At 58.9% G+C, this 16,072-nt stretch overlaps 2 protein-coding genes across 2 annotated transcripts; both read right to left on the bottom strand.

The window, feature by feature from the left end:
* Positions 1-898: 898 nt before the first annotated feature.
* LOC122364744 (lysine-specific demethylase 3A-like) lies at positions 899-5,016 on the bottom strand. Its single transcript, XM_043335432.1, has one exon. The coding sequence runs from the start codon at positions 5,014-5,016 to the stop codon at positions 2,209-2,211; it is 2,808 nt and encodes a 935-aa protein (XP_043191367.1). The 3' UTR covers positions 899-2,208.
* A 379-nt stretch (positions 5,017-5,395) lies between these two features.
* On the bottom strand, positions 5,396-11,674 carry LOC122364753 (calphotin-like). The gene is made up of 5 exons (XM_043335448.1): positions 11,467-11,674; positions 9,848-10,048; positions 8,924-9,077; positions 8,597-8,684; positions 5,396-7,809 (listed from the first exon to the last, which is right to left on the bottom strand). Exons 2-5 carry the CDS (start codon positions 9,964-9,966, stop codon positions 5,396-5,398), a joined length of 2,775 nt encoding a protein of 924 aa, XP_043191383.1. The 5' UTR covers positions 9,967-10,048; positions 11,467-11,674.
* Between the last annotated feature and the right edge of the window lie 4,398 nt (positions 11,675-16,072).

Below are 16,072 nucleotides of genomic sequence, written 5' to 3'. Positions count from 1 at the left end.
AAGCGACGATACTGACGGGACTCTTGTGTGGTAGGCAAAAGGAGACCGAAACGGACGAAACTGGGTGGATCAAGCTATATCTAGAGTCCCATTTGAGATCACCGTCAGGCATCATAGTGGTGGCAAATTCCTAGCTATTGTCTCATCCCAAATAAGCAGTCAAAAGCCTGCAGTCAGTAAAACGTGCCCGCGTCCCACGCTATTTATCCGATTGTCCTTTAGCGGGTCCGTAAAGAAACTGTCCGCTCGGAGTCGCCGAGTGCCATGTACCCTTCTCTCCCTAGTTGTGCGATTCTGTGAAGAATCAGAGACGACAGATCCCGTCTCATAACAGCAGGACACCCGCGGCGCCGCGCCCTCGGCCGCTCTGCGAGGTAGCTGTCCGCCCTCCCCCGGCTCTCAGAAGCCCCGTGTGCCCTGTCCGGCGTGCCAAGCCCGTGCCAAAGCCGGCGTTGTCGGCGCCGTGTGCGGCTGGCCGCCGCCCTGTCCCCGTACCGTGCTGTGCCGCTGTCGCATATCGCCGCCCGCGCTGGTCGCGACGCTCTCTGAATGGCCGACTGTAGGTCAGCGTCGCGGGCATGACGCAGACCTGTGACCCATGTGACGCCGCCGCGCGCCGACGGTCGCTCGGTGTACCCCGTGTGTATGTAGTCAGTGCTTGTCCTGCTTTCTGTGGTCTAGCCTTGGCGTGCCTGTCGGGTGGCTGTGGATCCGCTGCGGGGGGGGGGGGGGACTGGAGGAGCCCCACCGATCCGGGACAGCGAGCCCCCGCCGCAGGGAGGCCCGGGGACAGCGAGCTCAGACCAGAGGGAGGCCCAGGGACAGCGAGCTCAGACCAGAGGGAGGCCCGGGGAGTGACCGGGCTCGAAGGCTGTGCATGCAGATACAGATAGATAACTATGCAGTCATTGTTGCGCAGCTGGGTAGTGCAGCCCTGCAATATCTATATTTTGTTCGCCAATATGCTATCAAGTTGTCAACATGTGTGTGTGGTGAAATCAAATAAACATAGCGGCACTACGTTCCAGTATTGACTGTGGTGTGATATGGCCGATGACTGGGCAGATACACGTACAAGTCATCCCAGTTACTCTTCAACAGCGGCCCAATGGGTCGGTAATACGCTGGGAGCGACAAGGAGCGATGCTAGTTTAACCCGACGTGTCCGAAGCTGGCTGACTTTACCGCGCACGAGCCAGCGACCAGCGACCACGCGCATTTAAATGGCAAAAACACCTCCACACTGGTCATCGCAGACCCACATAATAAGAACGATTTTATATTGCGTACCGAAAGGCGGCGGAGCACCCGGCGCCCCTTCAGTCGCATAAAACGGAAAAGGCCTGGCCAGGGCCCTGTCAGGCAGCCGGCGCTAGTCCGACAGAGCTACTGCGCGCCCCGTTACCGCACGATACGCCACTTCAAATACACACAATGTACACAGCGCTAAGAACAGGTCTGCCAACAGAGTGATAATGACAGTGCATTACCACGCGGTGTGACGAAAATGACAGATGCTTTTTGCACTCAAAGGTTCACAGCATCCGACTTTCTGGCCGAAAATATGTCAATCACATTCAAGCTCATGGACTGGATGCAGCATCCCACCAGTCGTTTCGCTATGTTTCGATTGCTCCAACTCGTCTGAGATAGAGACAAAGACACGGCGATACCTGGCACAAACAGGCAGTCGACAATGTCCCAGGGAGACTGCAGCAATGTTTCCTTGCATTCAGAGTTTCTTATTGACTTGTAAGCGGACCTGGCAGTGTTTGGTACCAGAGGCAGGCAGGGAGGGAGGGAGGGAGGGAGGGGAGCGCTGAAGGAAGTTCAGGGACGGACGCTGGCGTCCCTAACACCGCCCCTATGACGGCCAGGCGTGCTGTGCGACTGTCGGCGCCAACACGGTCTGCAGAGATCGCCCGAACTCGCCCCGTCCCGGCCGAGACAGACTCCGGCCATCCCGTCCCATGGCACACACACGGACACCGTCCCTGCCGGGACCAGGCACCTGCGACCCGTCCGTCCGTCCGACCGCTGGTGCCGGGTCCCGGGGTCGGGGACCTGGCACCTCCGACCCACCATGATCGCCGGTGCCGGGGTCACACCCCAAACCCGTCCTGACCGCCGGCAGCTGGCGACCCGAACCTCACTGCCGCGGCGCCACTCGGCGAGACAGAGCCGGGACCGCCGCCCGCAGCCGGCAGCTCAGCTGAGAGCGTCGTCCGCGCCGCGCTCCTCCTTCACGGTGGGCGCCGCGCTGTCGGCGCGCGCGGCGCCCAGCAGGCAGGAGACGGCGTCCTTCATGGCGTGGTAGATGATGTTCTTGATCTGCAGCTTGTCCTCGTGGTTGGTGTGCGTGTCGGAGAGGGAGCGGAACTCCTGCGTCAGGTCGAAGCAGTGGCCGATGTTCTCCGGCGAGACAAAGTCCTCGGCCACCTTGATGCACGAGTGCAGGTTGCGCACCTGGTGTGGCGCGCCGGCAGGGATGAACACGGCGTCGCCGGCACACTGCACGATCGGGTAGCCCTCGACGCGGTACTCCTCGTAGAGTCGGCGGCGCAGCGGGCCGTCCAGGTACCAGCTCTGGTCGTGGATCGGGTCGTGGTGCGGCTCCAGCTGGTCACCGCGCTCAATGGCCACCTTGTTGAGTAGGTCTCGGATTTTGTCAGCGTCGGCGGCGTGGTAGATGTGCCACAGCGCGCCCGGCAGCTCGTCACGCACGCGGCGCTTGGTCAGCTGGTCGCAGCCGGCCTCGTCGATGGCCCGCAGCGCCTCGGCGTTGTCGGCGTCGCCGTCGGCCGGGATGCCCACGTACACCATGATGTTGACGGCGTCAGACACGTCCAGGTGCAGGTTGGTGGAGGCCTTGCTCGGGTGCAGCGCGCACCCGTAGGCGATGTACATCTTGGGCCCCAGGTCGGGCCGCACGAAGATGTCCGGCAGACAGGAGGCCAGGTTGAGCCGGCCGTCCCGGCGCGTGTACTCGGTCATCGGCAGCACCGACATCAGGTCAGAGAAGCGGCGCGGCATCATGTCCGCAAAGTCCTCGCCCGGCGGCCAGTCCTTCAGCTTCAGGATCATGGGCTGGCCCTTGTCGTCGCGCAGCCGGCGCGTCACGCTCTCGAAGCCCTCCCAGAAGCGACGCATCGGCTGGTTGGGCACGATGTTGCCCGTGCGGCAGTTGATGAGGTCGTTGCGCACGTCGCCAAAGTCGCGGATGAAGGCGTCCACCGACCACAGCGAGCGGTCCAGGCCGCCGCCGATGTTGGAGCACAGCACCGGCTGGCCGCGCTTCCACTGGTCGCGGAACAGGCGCTCGCTGTCCGGCGCCGTGGACTCGTGCAGCCGCAGCAGCTTCCCGTCACAGAGCCACGCGTGGCGCACGTTCGGGTACAGCCGGGTCGACTCGCCCAGCGTCATGATCCGGATCGGAAGCCGCTCGCGGAAGCCGCGCCGGCTGGTGGCGCGCCGCACAAAGTGCTGCAGTGCCGCCGGGCCGGCGGCCGCGTGGCCGGCCGGCGCGGCCGCCCCGCAGCGCGCCGACACCTTGTCCAGCAGCTCGTCCAGCGAGTCACCCATGGACCAGCCGGGGCGGCGCGGCCGCTCCTTGCGCGCCGGCCGCGGCCTGGCGTCTGCCGACGCGCCAGGCACGAGCAGCCTACGCAGCGCCAGCGAGCCGCCGCCGCCGTCCGAGCCGTCCGAGTCGCTGTCGCTGTCGTCTGAGGACAGCCGGGAGAGCGCCACGTCGGCCAGCAGCGAGAGCGTGCCGCCGGCCGGCGGGCGCGCCGCGCCGGCCGGCGGGCGCGCCGCGCCGCCCGGCGCCGGCTCCGCCTTCACGGCATCGGCTTTGGCGGCGGTCTCGGCCGCCTCGGCCTGCAGCTTTTTGGCCAGCTCGCAGTCGCAGCTGAGCGGCAGGCCGGCCAGCTGGCGCGCCTCGTGCACCTGTCGGTTCAGTGTCTGCAGTGCGTCACCGGCCACAATCTGCGTCAGCATCAGCCGCTCCTGCTGGTGCGGCCGCGCACCGCACAGTAGCCACCGGAACTGGTCGCGCTCCGGCGGCGGGTCGCCGAAGCTGCGCGCCGTGCCGTCTCGCCGGCCCCGGTAGCAGTCCACGCAGACGGCGAAACCGCACCGCGAGCACACCCAGTGCACGTTGAACAGCGTCGTCTCGCACACGTCACACATCTCGCGGCAGCCCTGCACGACCCGCTTCCAGGCGACCGTCTGGTCGTCGCCCATGTGCGCGCGACGCGCAGCCTCCTCCTCGGACACCAGGTCACAGAACTGGTTACCGACGTGCGCCAGCAGAAACTTCGCGATCTCAGGCTGCATGGTGGGCGGGCCGGCCGCGCTGGCGCGCCACAGCCGGTCGCTCTCGCCGCCAGAGTCGGTGAACGGGTCGCAGAAGCCGGCCACGGCCAGCTGACCGGTGCGCGTGTAACGCACCTTGCGGAACGCTGTGAACCGGCAGTAGATGCCCGACGGCTTGTTGTGTCGCTGGGTGGGCACCGCGCGGCACTCGCGGCACCGAGGCAGCTTGTACGTGATCTGACAGCAAAAGTTGGTCTGCGTGAACTTTTCGCCCGACTTTTTCAGTGCCATCACGGAGGGCCGCTTCACGGCCTCCCCGCCCGGGCTAGCGGCCGACCTCTTCCTCGGTTTGCCGGGGCTCTTCTTGATGGCGGCGGCCGCCTTGGTGGCGGCGGCGGCGGCGCGCGGCGCCAGCACACCGTTGGACGCGGCCGCGTCGCCGTCGCCCGAGGAACTGTCTCCCGCCGCCGGCGGCGTCCGGTCGCCGTTCGTTGGCGGCGAGCCGTCCACCTCGGCCGGCGAGGAGCCCTCCGTCTCCGTCCCGGTCTGCTCCGGCCAGCCACCCGCCCCGGCCGGCTCAGCCGGCGCTGTGCCGTCCGCCTCCGGCCCTCCCGCAGCACCCGGAGCTGTCTCAGCGGCGTCACTGGCCTCTGTCCCCGCTGTACCAGCCGCCTCCGTTCCTGCTGTACCAGCCGCCTCCATTTCTGCTGTACCAGCCGCCTCCGTTCCTGCTGTACCAGCCGCCTCCGTTCCTGCTGTACCAGCCGCCTCCGTCCGTACTGATCCGATCGATCCAGTCCCTTCTGCCCCCGGCACCTCTGTCGGTACCGTTCCAGTCGGCTCCGTCCCCGCTGTTCCAGCCGCCTCTGTCCCCGCTGTACCAGCCGGCTCTGTCCCCGCTGTACCAGCCGGCTCTGTCCCCGCTGTACCAGCCGGCTCTGTTCCCGCTGTACCAGCCGGCTCTGTCCCCACTGTACCAGCCGGCTCTGTCCCCGCTGTACCAGCCGGCTCTGTCCCCGCTGTACCAGCCGGCTTTTCCGCTGCCGTTTCAACCATCTCGGTTGCCGTCGTTCCGACCGTCTCAGTCTCTGCTGCACCAACAGGCTCGGTCCATGCTGCACCAGCCGTCTCTGTCTCTGTCGTTCCAGCCGCTCCGTTCGGCGTTTTTTCCGTCGGTCTCGGCCGGTGTGCCGTCCGCCGGTCCCTGAGGAGAGGTGTTTGCCGGGACGGGGGCGCCGTGCACACCACCCTCCCGCGGACCGTCCGCCACCTCACAGCTCGCCAAGCGACTCAGCCACGCCTTCTTGCCCTTATGAGTGGGACTGGCAGCGGTGGACGGGAAAGGAATGGCCGCAGCTGCAGGAACGGGGTCAGCAGCTGCAGGGAAGGGGTCGGGAACAGCTGCAGGGACGGGGTCGAGGACAGCCGCAGGGATTGGGTCGGGGACAGCCGCAGGGATTGGGTCGGGAGCAGCTGCAAGGATCGGGTCGGCAGCTGCAGGAACGGGGTCGGCAGCCACACGGACGGGGTCGCGGACAGCTGCAGGGATTGGGTCGGGCACAGCTGCGGATATGGGATCGGTAACAGCTGCAGGGATGGCTTCATAGGCCGCTGTAGGATTGGCGTCGGCAGCTGCAGGGATGGGGTCGGCAACTGTGGGGATGGGGTCGGGAGCAGTTGTAAAGATGGGATCGGCAGCTGTTAGGATGGGGTCGGCCGCAGCTGTAGGGACGGGGTCGGCAGCTACAGGGATGGCATCGGGAGCAGCCGTAGGGATGGGGTCAGCCACAGCTGTAGGGATAGCGTCGGGAGCGGCAGTTATAGGGATGAGAGCGCCAGCTGTAGTAATGGCGTCGGGGGCAGCTAAAGAGATGGTGTTTTTGGCGGCTGCAGGGATACAGTCGGGAGAAGCTGCGAAGACGGGATCGGCACCTGTAGGGATGGGGTCGGCCACAGCTGTAGGGATGGCGTCGAGAGCGGCAGCTGCAGGGATGGCGTCGGGGGCAGCTATAGGGATGGGGGCGCCATCAGTGGGGATGCGGTCAGCAGCTGCAGGGATGTGGTCGGCAGCAGTAGGGATGGGGTCGACAGCTGTACGGTCAAGGTCGAGGGCAGCTGCAGGGATGCGGTTGGGAGCAGTTGTAAAGATGGTGTCGGCAGCCGCAGGGATGGGTTCGGCCACACCTGTGGGGACTGGGTCGGGAGCTCCAAGGATCGCGTTGGCCGCAGCTGTAGGGACGGGCTCTTTGGCGGCTGTAGGGATGGGGTCTTTGGCGGCTGTAGGTATGGGGTCGGCAGCTATAGGGATGGACTGGGAGACAGCTGTAGGGATGGGATTGGTAACACTTGCAGGAGCGGGATCGAGGGCAGTTGTAAAGATAGGGTCGGCAGCTGCAGGGATAGGTTCGGCTACAGCTGTTGGGACGGGTTCAGCAGCTAGAGGGATGGCGTCGGCTGCAGCTGTATGGATGGGGTCGGCAGCTGTGGGGACGGGGTTGGGAGCAGTTACAGGAATAGTGTCTGTCGCGGCTGCAGGGACGGGGTCGGTCGCGGCTGTGGGGATGGGGTAGGCAGCTGCAGGGATGGCGTCGGGAGGGGCTGCAGGGACGGTGTCTGTCGCGGCTGCAGGGACGGTGTCTGTCGCGGCTGTGGGGATGGCGTCGGGAGGGGCTGCAGGGACGGTGTCTGTCGCGGCTGTGGGGACGGGCTCGGCAGCTGCAGGATAGGCGTCGGGAGCAGCTGCAGGGATGGCGTCTGTCGCGGCTGTGGGGACGGGGTCGGCAGCTGCAGGGATGGCGTCGGGAGCAGCTGCAGGGACGGTGTCTGTCGCGGCTGTGGGGATGGGGTCGGCAGCTGTGGGGATGGCGTCGGGAGGGGCTGCAGGGACGGTGTCTGTCGCGGCTGTGGGGACGGGGTCGGCAGCTGTGGGGATGGCGTCGGACGATGCCGTAGGGCCAGGGACAGGTGCGGGGCTGGGGGTGGAGAAGGTAGCAGCCGTGGGCGCAGCTGAGCGGGTGGGGTTGAATGCGGCCGAGGGGGCAGTTGTGCGGCAGCCACTGACGGCTGACGCGGGAGAGTAACGGGCAGCGCTGTCACCGTTCACCGGGTCGGCGGCTACGGGCGGCACGTGTACGGCAGAGGGCGCGGCACTGCGCCCCGCGGCGGCTGGGTCGGCGAGTGCGGGGCCGGAGACTGAAGGGGCCGGCGCGGGGCCGGTGGGGCTCACCGGCACTGTGCTCCCCGGACCGGTCCGCACACAGGCGCGCTTGGCCGCCGGTCGGTCGGTCGGCTGGTCGGCGGGTCGCTTAGTGGCCGCCTGGTCGACAGGGCCGCTCTGGCGAGGAGCGGCGCCACTGTCCAGCGGACCGAGCTCCGCCGCCGGCGCCCGGACCGAGTTTGCCGCCGCCGGCGGGCCGCGGAGACTCGGAGGGCCCGGCCTCGCCCTGGGGGCCTTCCCAACAGCCGAGGGAGGACCCGTGCCGGGCGGCACTGAACCTGACGGAGGTGGAACGGCACGGTCAGCATCGCAGAAGAAATAAAGCCGATACTACTGAGAGAACGTGGCAACGCGATGTTACGCGCAAAAATGCGTCCGACAGAACAGGAAGCGTAGAGGCGTCACAAAAAAACATGACTTTTCTCCAAGCAGCAAACACGGTATGCAATTATACATGGCACCAGTATTGCTGCATGCAGAGAACCACCCAGCCGGTCTACCGGTCCCCAATACCCTCCCGACAGCCTCCTCTGCTGTCCATCAGTCCATCTGCTGAGCTAACAGCCCTTCGTCTGTGTATCAGTCCCTAATGACCTCATGCAGTCCCCATTGCCGGTCTACCAGTCCCCACTGCCGGTCTACCAGTCCCCATTGCCGGACTACCACTCCCCACTGCCGGTCTACCAGTCCCCACTGCCGGTCTACCAGTCCCCATTGCCGGACTACCACTCCCCACTGCCGGTCTACCAGTCCCCACTGCCGGACTACCAGTCCCCACTGCCGGTCTACCAGTCCCACTGCCGGTCTACCAGTCCCCACTGCCGGTCTACCAGTCCCCACTGCCGGACTACCAGTCCCCACTGCCGGACTACCAGTCCCCACTGCCGGACTACCAGTCCCCACTGCCGGTCTACCAGTCCCCACTGCCGGTCTACCAGTCCCCACTGCCGGTCTACCAGTCCCCACTGCCGGTCTACCAGTCCCCACTGCCGGTCTACCAGTCCCCACTGCCGGTCTACCAGTCCCCACTGCCGGTCTGTCGGCCCCTCCGCTCGGTGGTCGTACCTGGCGCGGCCGGCGGCTGACGGCTGACGGGCAGAGTCCGAGCCGATGGCGGCGGCCGACCGGTCGGTAGCGCCATCCCCTGCCGAGCCTGCGGTACACCCACCGCCGGTCAGAGCTCAGGAAAGGTGACCGTGCGCTCTCTCTCTCCCGGACCGGCGACACGAAGCTCAGGGAAACCGACTGCCTATGGTGACATGGTCCGCCAGTGTTATTGCCGGCGGCGACGTAATGAATGTGACTAATCAGCACACGGCGGTGACACCATGGGTGACGCAGAGAACACGAGGCCCTGAGCCGCGCCACCGCTCGCTCCCCTCCGGCACCCACCTCGCGCTGCTGACGGGCCGCCTTCTGCTGCAGCAGCTGGATGGAGTGTGCCAGCTGCTGTCGCCGCTCCGTCTCCAGTCGGATGTCCTCGCGGGGCATCCGACTGGAGACTGCCAGCAGCGCAGACACACCGCCGCCGCCGGCCGACTCCCGGCTGAGGAGGGAGGCGGGCGCGTCAGCGGCGACTGGGCAGTGCACACAACACAGGTCAGCGCCAGTGGCGACGGGGCGCGGCACCGGTCAGCGCCAGTGAGCACTGGGCACGGCGCCGGTCAGCGTTAATGAGCACAGCACAGGTCAGCCACAGCACAGGTCAGCGTCTCGGCTCAGTGGGCAGTGACGGGACGGTAACACCTCCCCGGCCCGCCCGGTGGCCAGTGACGGGACGGAGGCCCCACCCCGGCCGGTGGCCAGTGACGGGACGGAGGCCCCACCCCGGCCCGGCGGTCTGCCGGTAGTGTGTTCATCCCGCTGGCAGCCGTCCATGTCTCAGCGATTTCAACAGGCATGTGAGCGAGAACAATGGCAAGCACCCAATGAAAGCATCCAGATAACTGAAAATAAGTCCAGTGCAAAAACAGACATAATCTAATCTGATTTGCCTATCCCTCAGGTACTGAGGTAGACAACGTGAATGTGTATATAAGGGCTGTTAAAACGAATTTAGGAAAAGCAGCTATATCCCAGATCTGGGAACATGACTCACGTGGTGCGATATTCTCTTTATTTTTACTTTTGACCGTTAAGTGACCCGTTCCCCCACCTGACTGGTGATGGTCCGCCTCGCAATCCTACCCGTCTGTCCGGCGCCCCCTATCCGTCTGCCCCGCGAACCCCTACCGTCTGCCCCGCGAACCCCTACCGTCTGCTCCGCGAACCCCTACCGTCTGTCCGGCGCCCCTAGCCGTCTGTCTGGCGCCGTACCTGGGTGGTCGCCGGCCGGGCGGCACGCCGTATCGGACCAGCCGTGGCGGCGGCGGCAGCTCCTGCTGGGAGCCGGGCGCCGGCCGCGCCGCCGCCGGACGCTGGCTCTCGTCAGCCATCACAGCTCCTCCGGCCAGCAGCCGCTGGGTGCCGAGACTCGGGCCAGTCCGACCACAGTTCAGCAGCTCAGTGACAGCAACACTGAAACAGAGACAAAGCCACTGCATAAAGCATCATAACTGAACATAGCCAGCTCATCAGTAGTACACCTGTTTTATTTAACCTACTAAATTATTCAGCCATATTTCCAAAAGCATTACAAGTTAATGATTTTCTTTTTATGAGTAAGCAAAATAATGAAAAGAGGACAAGCACATTTTATATTAAATATCAGAAAGGAGAGAGAGAGAGAGAGAGAGAGAGAGAGAGAGAGAGAGAGAGAGAGAGAGAGAGAGAGAGAGAGAGAGAGAGAGAGGAGAGAGAGAGAGAGGAGAGGAGAGGAGAGGAGAGAGGAGAGAGAGAGGAGAGAGGAGAGAGAAGAGAGAAGAGAGAGAGAGACACAGAGAGAGAGAGAGAGACAGAGAGAGAGAGAGACAGAGAGAGAGAGAGAGAGAGAGAGAGAGAGAGAGAGAGAGAGAGAGAGAGAGAGAGAGAGAGAGAGAGAGACAGAGAGCAGAGCAGAGAGCAGAGAGCAGAGAGCAGAGAGCAGAGAGCAGAGAGCAGAGAGCAGAGAGCAGAGAGCAGAGAGCAGAGAGCAGAGAGCAGAGAGCAGAGAGCAGAGAGCAGAGAGCAGAGAGCAGAGAGCAGAGAGCAGAGAGCAGAGAGCAGAGAGCAGAGAGCAGAGAGCAGAGAGCAGAGAGCAGAGAGCAGAGAGCAGAGAGCAGAGAGCAGAGAGCAGAGAGCAGAGAGCAGAGAGCAGAGAGCAGAGAGCAGAGAGCAGAGAGCAGAGAGCAGAGAGCAGAGAGCAGAGAGCAGAGAGCAGAGAGCAGAGAGCAGAGAGCAGAGAGCAGAGAGCAGAGAGCAGAGAGAGAGAGAGAGAGAGAGAGAGAGAGAGAGAGAGAGAGAGAGAGAGAGAGAGAGAGAGAGAGAGAGAGAGAGAGAGAGAGACACACACACACACACATACAGGCAGACAGACAGACAGACAGACAAGTCAGGAGGCAGACAAAGACAGCGAAGGACAGCTCTGTCCCATAGCTAAGTTGGTACAGGGCATTGTGCAAATACATGGTACCTAGGGGTTGGGGCCCATGCAACAAGCTCTCCTTTTGTGGGCCTTGGCTCGGCCAGTCTGTCCACCGTTACAATTAAGCTAAATTTATGTAGGTAAACAAGAATGAGACTGACCGACAAACAAGAGACAGGGAGAGAGAGACACTCCCAGCAAATGCTTTATTTACTCTGATACCTGCACATCTGTGAATGCCAATATCATACTACATGGTGCTCAAAATCATAAATAGGCAATGAGAACACTTCATCAGATTGGAACATGAACTGTTGTCAATGAAGTGATTTTCAGCGGAATCCTAGGGGTCCGCGAATCTGTCGCTGAACGTCAATGTCAATAATTCGCTAAGTATACAGACGTCGATTCTGGTCATTTCCTAACTCCTCACCCAGTCAATGAAGTGCTGTCTCCATATAAGCTTATCACAAAGAAACCCAATAATCAACGTGCTCGCCTTTCCCAACAAATCTCCTCTAATAAGCGTGGTTCTTGCCAAGTTCTATCGGTTTTATCTTGTGGTTATATTTATTGGGTTTTATAAGTAGCCTTGGTTCACTTCTTGGGCCACTTCTTGCTTGCTTCTTGCCCTCGGCGTGGTCGAGAAAATATAATGCACAATAATGACGCAACTTGGACGCAACCTTTCTTCAAGGATGCTTGTTTACTTGAGCATACCATCTACAACACTAAAACACTGCCAAAAACAGATGACACCAAGCGGCCCTTCATACCCCGCAACGGGCTCAGGGCTGCGAGAGAACAGATGGAACTGAAACGATGAGCCTTCACAAAACATAGTTCTAAGTAACCCATGCAACACTTGCAAGGAATCCTATGCTTTCGACTTACTGATACGCACGGTGACAGTCGTCGATGTTTCTGGTGAGTGGTGGGACGTTTCAGGTGAGTTTAAAGGGACCCTCCCGGCTCCCACCTTCAAAAAGTTTATGAATTGGCATGAAAGTGATGTCGCTCGGTTCAGAAAGAGCGAAAACGAATATCTACCAAATTTCACCGAAAAATATTCACCGGTTTTCAAGATATTTGACTTTTACTTTTGTTTACTTTTTTGGGATCTCCGCTGTTTCTAGCGACTTCTATTTTAGAAGTGCGGCGTTTGCGGCAGATGTTGCGCGCAAATAGCATATACCACCGCGTGCTACAAAACGTTTTAGTCAAACATTTAAAAATCGTTAGATATCTGCGCTGACGTGAGACGTCACACATTCAGAGGGGTATTCCTAAGCATTAGCCCCTCTGAATCAAAATGCTGCAATTTTGAAATTCAATATTTCCGATTTAAGGCATTTCTCGATGTTGTGAGTACCGAAACCGGTAATTGTGAGCCAGGGACCCCATTTTGGCTATCTCAACTCAAATCTAATGTTAAAGGGACCCTCCCACCTTCAAAAAAGTTAATGAATTGGCATGAAAGTGATGTCGCTCGGTTCAGAAAGAGCAAAAACGAATATCTACCAAATTTCATCGAAAAATATTCACCGGTTTTCAAGATATTAGACTTTTACTTTTGTTTACTTTTTGGGATCTCCGCTGTTCCTAGCGACTTTATTTGAAAGTGCGGCATTTGTTGCGCGCAAAGCAGCATATACCACCGCGTGCTACAAAACGTTTTAGTCAAACATTTAACGGACGTTCGAAAGCCTGATGACGTCATCAGACTCCCGTAATGGTTAAGAGATAGGGACCACGCTGGTCCCACCCTGCAAGTAAAGGGAAGAAATTTCTTGAACACCATAAAGCTGCGGGGGTTGCGACCAGCATAAATGGTGGTTTCTGAGCCTGGCCGCAAACTTGGCTATCTCAACTCAAAACTAATGTTAAGGTGGGAGGGTCCCTTTAAGGTGGGAGGGTCCCTTTAAATAAAATATCGAGTTTTTATCCAAAACGTGCATGTGTTTATGTCCGTCAAGACAGCCCATATTCAGCCCAGATTCAGCCCGGAATCAGCCCAGATTCGGGACACCTCCGATCAAGCTGAAACTCGCACACAATGTAGGCCATGACATGCCCAATCCACAGTCCAAGTCATTCGGTGGCAATCCCAGCCGTTTGACCTACAGAGCCAGAGGTCAGCAAAGGTCACGTGGCCCAAATTTGCACAGCAGATTGTGGCCCACCCAGTAGAGCTAGAGCGCTAAAAATGGCACCAATCGACTCGCCAGCATATAATCTTACTTTCCCAACACTCATTTGACCTCTCAAGGTCATGCGATGACCTAAGGTCATTTGTGGGCTACGTCGAAAATACACTTGCACAGCAGTTTTCGAGTAGATGGATTAACCGAATTCCAAATCAAAGCACATCATCGGGTAGCCCATAGGCCGTAGTAACTTCCCTTAAAAACCGCTTTTCGATATGTGACCCCGTTTGACCTCGGCAGGTCAAAATGTGCAAATAAACGATACGATCAATACGTCGCAGCCCGGATTCAGCCCAGATTCGGGACACCTCCCATCAAGCTAAAACTCGCACACAATGTAGGCCATGACATACCCAATCCACAGTCCAAGTCATTCGATGGCACTCCCAGCCGTTTGACCTACAGAGCCAGAGGTCAGCAAAGGTCACGTGGCCCAAATTTGCACAGCAGATTGTGGCCCACCCAGTAGAGCTAGAGCGCTGAAAATGGCACCAATCGACTCGCCAGCATCTAATCTTACTTTCCAAACAGTCATTTGACCTCTCAAGGTCATGCGATGACCTAAGGTCATTTGTGGGCAATGTCGAAAATACACTTGCACACTTGCACAGCAGTTTTCGAGTAGATGGATTGACCGAATTCCAAATCAAAGCACATCATCGGGTAGCCCATAGGCCGTAGTAACTTCCCTTAAAACCGCTTTTCGATATGTGACCCCGTTTGACCTCAGCAGGTCAAAATGTGCAAATAAACGACACTCAATACGTTGCAGCCCAGATTCGGGACACCTCCGATCAAGCTGAAACTCGCTCACAATGTAGGCCATGACATGCCCAATCCACAGTCCAAGTTATTCGGTGGCACTCCCAGCCGTTTGACCTACAGAGGTCAGCCAAGGTCACGTGGCCCAAATTTGCACAGCAGATTGTGGCCCACCCAGTAGAGGTAGAGCGCTAAAAATGGCACTAATCGACTCGCCATCATCTAATCTTACTTTCCCAACACTTGACATCTCAAGGTCATGCGGTTTCGAGTAGATGGATTGACCGAATTCCAAATCAAAGCACATCATCGGGTAGCCCATAGGCCGTAGTAACTTTCCTAAAAAAACTGCTTTTCGATATGTGACTCCGTTTGACCTCGGCAGGTCAAAATGTGCAAATAAACGACACTCAATACGTCGCAGCCCGGATTCAGCCCAGATTCGGGACACCTCCGATCAAGCTGAAACTCGCACACAATGTAGGCCATGACATGCCCAATCCACAGTCCAAGTTATTCGGTGGCACTCCCAGCCGTTTGACCTGCAGAGGTCAGCAAAAGTCATGTGGCCCAAATTTGCACAGCAGATTGTGGCCCACCCAGTAGAGCTAGAGCGCTAAAAATGGCACCAATCGACTCGCCTGCATCTAATCTTACTTTCCCAACACTTATTTGACCTCTCAAGGTCATGCGATGACCTAAGGTAATTTGTGGGCAATGTAGAAAATACACTTGCACAGCAGTTTTCGAGTACATGGATTGACCGAATTCCAAATCAAAGCACATCATCGGGTATCCCATAGGCCGTAGTAACTTTCCTTAAAAACTGCTTTTCGATATGGGACCCCGTTTGACCTCGGCAGGTCAAAATGTGCAAATAAACGATACTCAATACGTTGCAGCCCGGATTCAGCCCAGATTCGGGACACCTCCGATCAAGCTGAAACTCACACACAATGTAGGCCATGACATGCCCAATCCACAGTCCAAGTTATTCGGTGGCACTCCCAGCCGTTTGACCTACAGAGGTCAGCAAAGGTTACATGGCCCAAATTTGCACAGCAGATTGTGGCCCACCCAGTAGAGCTAGAGCGCTAAAAACGGCACCAATCGACTCGCCAGCATCTAATCTTACTTTTCCAACACTCATTTGACCTCTAAAGGTCATGCGATGACCTAAGGTCATTTGTGGGCTATGTCGAAAATACACTTGCACAGCAGTTTGACTTAGACTGTGGATTGGGTATGTCATGGCCTACATTGTGTGCAAGTTTCAGCTTGATCGGGAGGTGTCCCGAATCTGGGCTGAATCCGGTCTGAGACGTATTGAGTGTCGTTTATTTGCTAATTTTGACCTGCCGAGGTCAAACGGGGTCACATATCGAAAAGCGTTTTTTTAGGAAAGTTACTGCGGCCTATGGGCTGCCCGATGATGTGCTTTGATTTGGAATTCGGTCAATCCACCTACTCGAAAATTGCTGTGCAGGTGTATTTTCGACATAGCCCACAAATGACCTTAGGTCATCGCATGACCTTGAGAGGTCAAATGAGTGTTGGGAAAGTAAGATTAGATGCTGGCGAGTCGGTTGATGCCATTTTTAGCGCTCTAGCTCTACCGGATGGGCCACAATCTGCTGTGCAATTTAGGGCCACGTGACCTTTGCTGACCTCTGTAGGTCAAACGGCTAGGAGTGCCACCGAATGACTAAGACTGTGGATTGGGCATGTCATGGCCTACATTGTGTGCGAGTTTCAGCTTGATCGGAGGTGTCCCGAATCTGGGCTGAATCCGGGCTGCGACGTGTTGATCGTATCGTTTATTTGTACATTTTGACCTGCCGAGGTCAAACGGGGTCACATATCGAAAAGCAGGTTTCAAGGAAAGTTACTACGGCCTATGGGCTACCCGATGATGTGCTTTGATTTGGAATTCGGCCAATCCATCTCCTCGAAAACTGCTGTGCAAGTGTATTTTCGACATTGCCCACAAATGACATTAGGTCATCGCATAGCCTTGAGAGGTCAAATGAGTGTTGGGAAAGTAGGATTAGTTGCTGGCAAGTCGATTGG

The sequence above is a fragment of the Amphibalanus amphitrite genome, unplaced genomic scaffold, assembly GCF_019059575.1.
Source record: "Amphibalanus amphitrite isolate SeventyFive unplaced genomic scaffold, NRLGWU_Aamphi_draft 000695F_arrow, whole genome shotgun sequence".
In the NCBI taxonomy this organism is placed as follows: domain Eukaryota; kingdom Metazoa; phylum Arthropoda; class Thecostraca; order Balanomorpha; family Balanidae; genus Amphibalanus; species Amphibalanus amphitrite.
This window is presented reverse-complemented; position numbering and strand designations above follow the sequence as displayed.